Below are 2502 nucleotides of genomic sequence, written 5' to 3'. Positions count from 1 at the left end.
TACAATATCAAGCAGACCCAACCTGGCTCCCTCCTCCCACTATCCGAAGGACAAACAACATGAAATGAAATGTTATTTGATGTTGCACTGTGGGCAAATGATTGAAGGTTGCCTTAGGCGAAAGACGATTTGGTAGGAAAAGAAATCTTAAATACGTCCCCGGTGCTTAATGACTTACTGTACATACAGCTTCAGCAGTGAGAAGCGCAGACGTACCCCATGTACTGCTGTATTAATTCAGCTCTATTGCTGTTAAAACAGTATATTGTGGGCCTGTGCACTAAGGGCCAGTACTAAAAAAGGGAGACGTATAGCCTCGCCAAAATTTTACAAACAGTGTTCATTTGCTCTTTTCTACTGATAAACAAGGCAATTATTATCCCTGACGTGCAGCACTAAAGAACTGATATTAAGGGGCTGATGAATGAAGTATGTTAGCTGAGGCTGACAGTCTGGCTGATGACTGCTTATGGAAGATGTTAGAATGGAAGAAAGAGAAAATTGGATTGAACTTGAAACCCTGACCACTAACTGGATCCTTGATGAAAGCAACATCCTCAGAAATGTGTATTATGCCTCCCAAAGACTGTATGAAGATAAGAGGAAGATATGTAGCGGTGACCTGAAATGATTTACATGCTGCAACTGCTATTTGCAGGATAAGAGGGTCTTCTATTTCATTTAAATTCTTGTAACATACCGCAAACAAAGACACAGAAAAAAAAGAAAATCATGTCGTTGATTAGAAGCAACGAGTGAAATGTCAAGGACTTCTCTTCATTACCAGAAAGGCCTTCTCAAAACTCCTCCTGGTGAATGAGCTCTTGTGAAAAGACTCCAGCATTCACCCACTATCCTATGCAAACAAGTTGTCCAAGAACCACATTGTTTCAAAAGACCTTGTGACACACAAAAAAAAGCGGTCAATGTCTTGGACACACATGCTATCCCAGACTCTTTCACGCCCAGGCTAAACGTTTAGCCACCCTGGCTAATTAACTGCTGTGAAAGAGCGCCCATCAAAGGGAGGCGGAATTTGGAGACTCTTTGACCAACCCTCAGGTCCAGGGGTCAGCCCTCTCCAAGACAGAAGTTCGGACGTCCTGGCCCTGGACCTCTGGACGCTAACCCTTAACCCCTGCCGGAGCGTATCAAAGCTCCGGCAGCAGAGGGTTGCACAGACGCCCCCCAACAATAACAAGAGGACATCAAAGAGCTGGTTGGAAAAAGACGAGAGAGAGAAAAAAAAGAAAACGCGAGCCAATATCAAATTCCCTCTTATTCTGCAGATATTCCAAAAGATGAATATAATTCATCTCTCCAAGTTGTCATGGGTCTAAAGGGCTCTTGCTGTGCTGCAGCCTCCTTGGGGCACTTGAGGAGAATTATGTGATTAAACAGACCTGTGAATTCTGGACACAGGCGGAGAGAAGAAAGCTTCAGTCCCCTTCATAATGCCCCTAATGAAGTGGCTGGTGGCTCCGTCATCCCTGGCTGGGCCTTGTGCAGCCTGTTCACAATCTGTCTAATGACAGAGCGGGGGCTGCCGAGCGCACCAGTGCTTCCCAATGAGCCACAAAGGGAGATCACAGGCTCCATTGTGGCTAGGCACAGGAGCTTAGCACTCATCAGGCCCAATAAACCTGTCTCTAGTCAGGGCAGGACACACCCCTCTGCCGCCAGCCAAGAGCCCCACGCAGCACACTCCTTCAGTCGCTCACTCTGTCATTATGACATAAGGGTGACATGGCCTTATCACCCACTGAAATACAACTTACACTCTCTCTCACCACTGTTTATATTTACATGTTGACACTGGAATAACAAGCCTTTTTTCCCTCTTGGCCACTGATTTTGTGTGGGCTGTAGTGCAGATAATGTATGGGTATGTATCTGCATACACTGGGTGTTTACTTGCCCGCCCTTTTGCTTCCATTTTAAACAGGGCCGCTCCTCTTGGCCTGTGCTGCCTCCTGGAGCTCCTGCCAAACGTATGCAAATGAGCATGTCCACAATGGTGCCCACAGCTGCACGCAGTCGGCCAAAGACAGAGGACAAGGCGGCCGTCCCTTTCATCCGTAACCCCTGATCCCTTCTCAGTGACACGTCATGTTCACCCCAACACTGGTCCCCGCCAAAGAACCATGTCGCCTCCCAGCCCAGATACCCACTCCCCACAGCTTTTCTCTATACCCACAGATGAGCCTTTGGCCTGGCTGTTCGGAGCGTTGGACAGAGTGTCCAGAGTCTGCTCAGACATTCTGCAGAGTGATTCACATACCTCCACCCTGTCGACGGCTCTTGAACCTTTGTTAGACCAAAGTGGAAAAGGAAATGTGGGGAAAAGTAAACAACTTGTGCCTTTTTTTTCCCTCCACACTTTTTGAACAGGCTTTCTCTGTGGTCATTATTTGGGCTAAAATGACTGTGCCGAGCGGACGGGTACAGAGGGAGGCGGGAGAAGGAGGGTTATCCAAAAAGAGTGGGGGTAAAGAACCTGAT

General features: G+C 47.4%; 1 protein-coding gene across 1 annotated transcript in view; it reads right to left on the bottom strand.

Moving 5' to 3' along the window:
* Positions 1-2260, bottom strand: part of LOC137794532 (uncharacterized) — a 30071-nt gene extending 27811 nt beyond the window's left edge. The window contains exon 1 of the mRNA XM_068591387.1: positions 2168-2260. Coding sequence (XP_068447488.1) covers positions 2168-2260 — 93 coding nt within the window. The remainder of the gene's footprint in view (positions 1-2167) is intronic.
* Positions 2261-2502: the final 242 nt, after the last annotated feature.

The sequence above is a fragment of the Clinocottus analis genome, unplaced genomic scaffold (genome assembly GCF_023055335.1).
Source record: "Clinocottus analis isolate CAN_PGR_092001 unplaced genomic scaffold, fCliAna1.0.p SCAF_10, whole genome shotgun sequence".
NCBI classification, from domain to species: Eukaryota; Metazoa; Chordata; class Actinopteri; order Perciformes; family Cottidae; genus Clinocottus; species Clinocottus analis.
Note: the sequence above shows the minus strand (reverse complement) of the source record. Positions and strands in the feature narration are given on the sequence as shown.